The 214-nt window shown below is 62.6% G+C and overlaps 1 protein-coding gene across 1 annotated transcript in view; it reads right to left on the reverse strand.

The window, feature by feature from the left end:
- The window catches only part of LOC104468450 (glucose-dependent insulinotropic receptor-like), a gene marked incomplete at both ends in the record, with an annotated part of 586 nt that extends 379 nt beyond the window's left edge, over positions 1-207 (reverse strand). The window contains one exon of the mRNA XM_010082574.1: positions 4-207. Coding sequence (XP_010080876.1) covers positions 4-207 — 204 coding nt within the window. The remainder of the gene's footprint in view (positions 1-3) is intronic.
- Between the last annotated feature and the right edge of the window lie 7 nt (positions 208-214).

A 214-nucleotide genomic window follows, 5' to 3' on the forward strand; every position in this document is an offset into this window, starting at 1 on the left:
GAGGGGGAGGAAGCCGATGATGGCAGCCACCAGCCAGACCCCCACTAAGCGCACTCCGACCCACCAGCCCGTCACCAGCTGGAAATAGTGGAAAGGCTTCCGGATGGCCAGGTGCCTGTCGCCCGCAACCAGAATCAGGGATATGATGGAGGCGGCGGAGGAGGAGGTCACGAAAGCCATCCTCAGGACGCAGAAGACCTGGCGAGGCTGAAAG

The sequence above is a fragment of the Pterocles gutturalis genome, unplaced genomic scaffold (genome assembly GCF_000699245.1).
Source record: "Pterocles gutturalis isolate BGI_N339 unplaced genomic scaffold, ASM69924v1 scaffold44184, whole genome shotgun sequence".
NCBI classification, from domain to species: Eukaryota; Metazoa; Chordata; class Aves; order Pterocliformes; family Pteroclidae; genus Pterocles; species Pterocles gutturalis.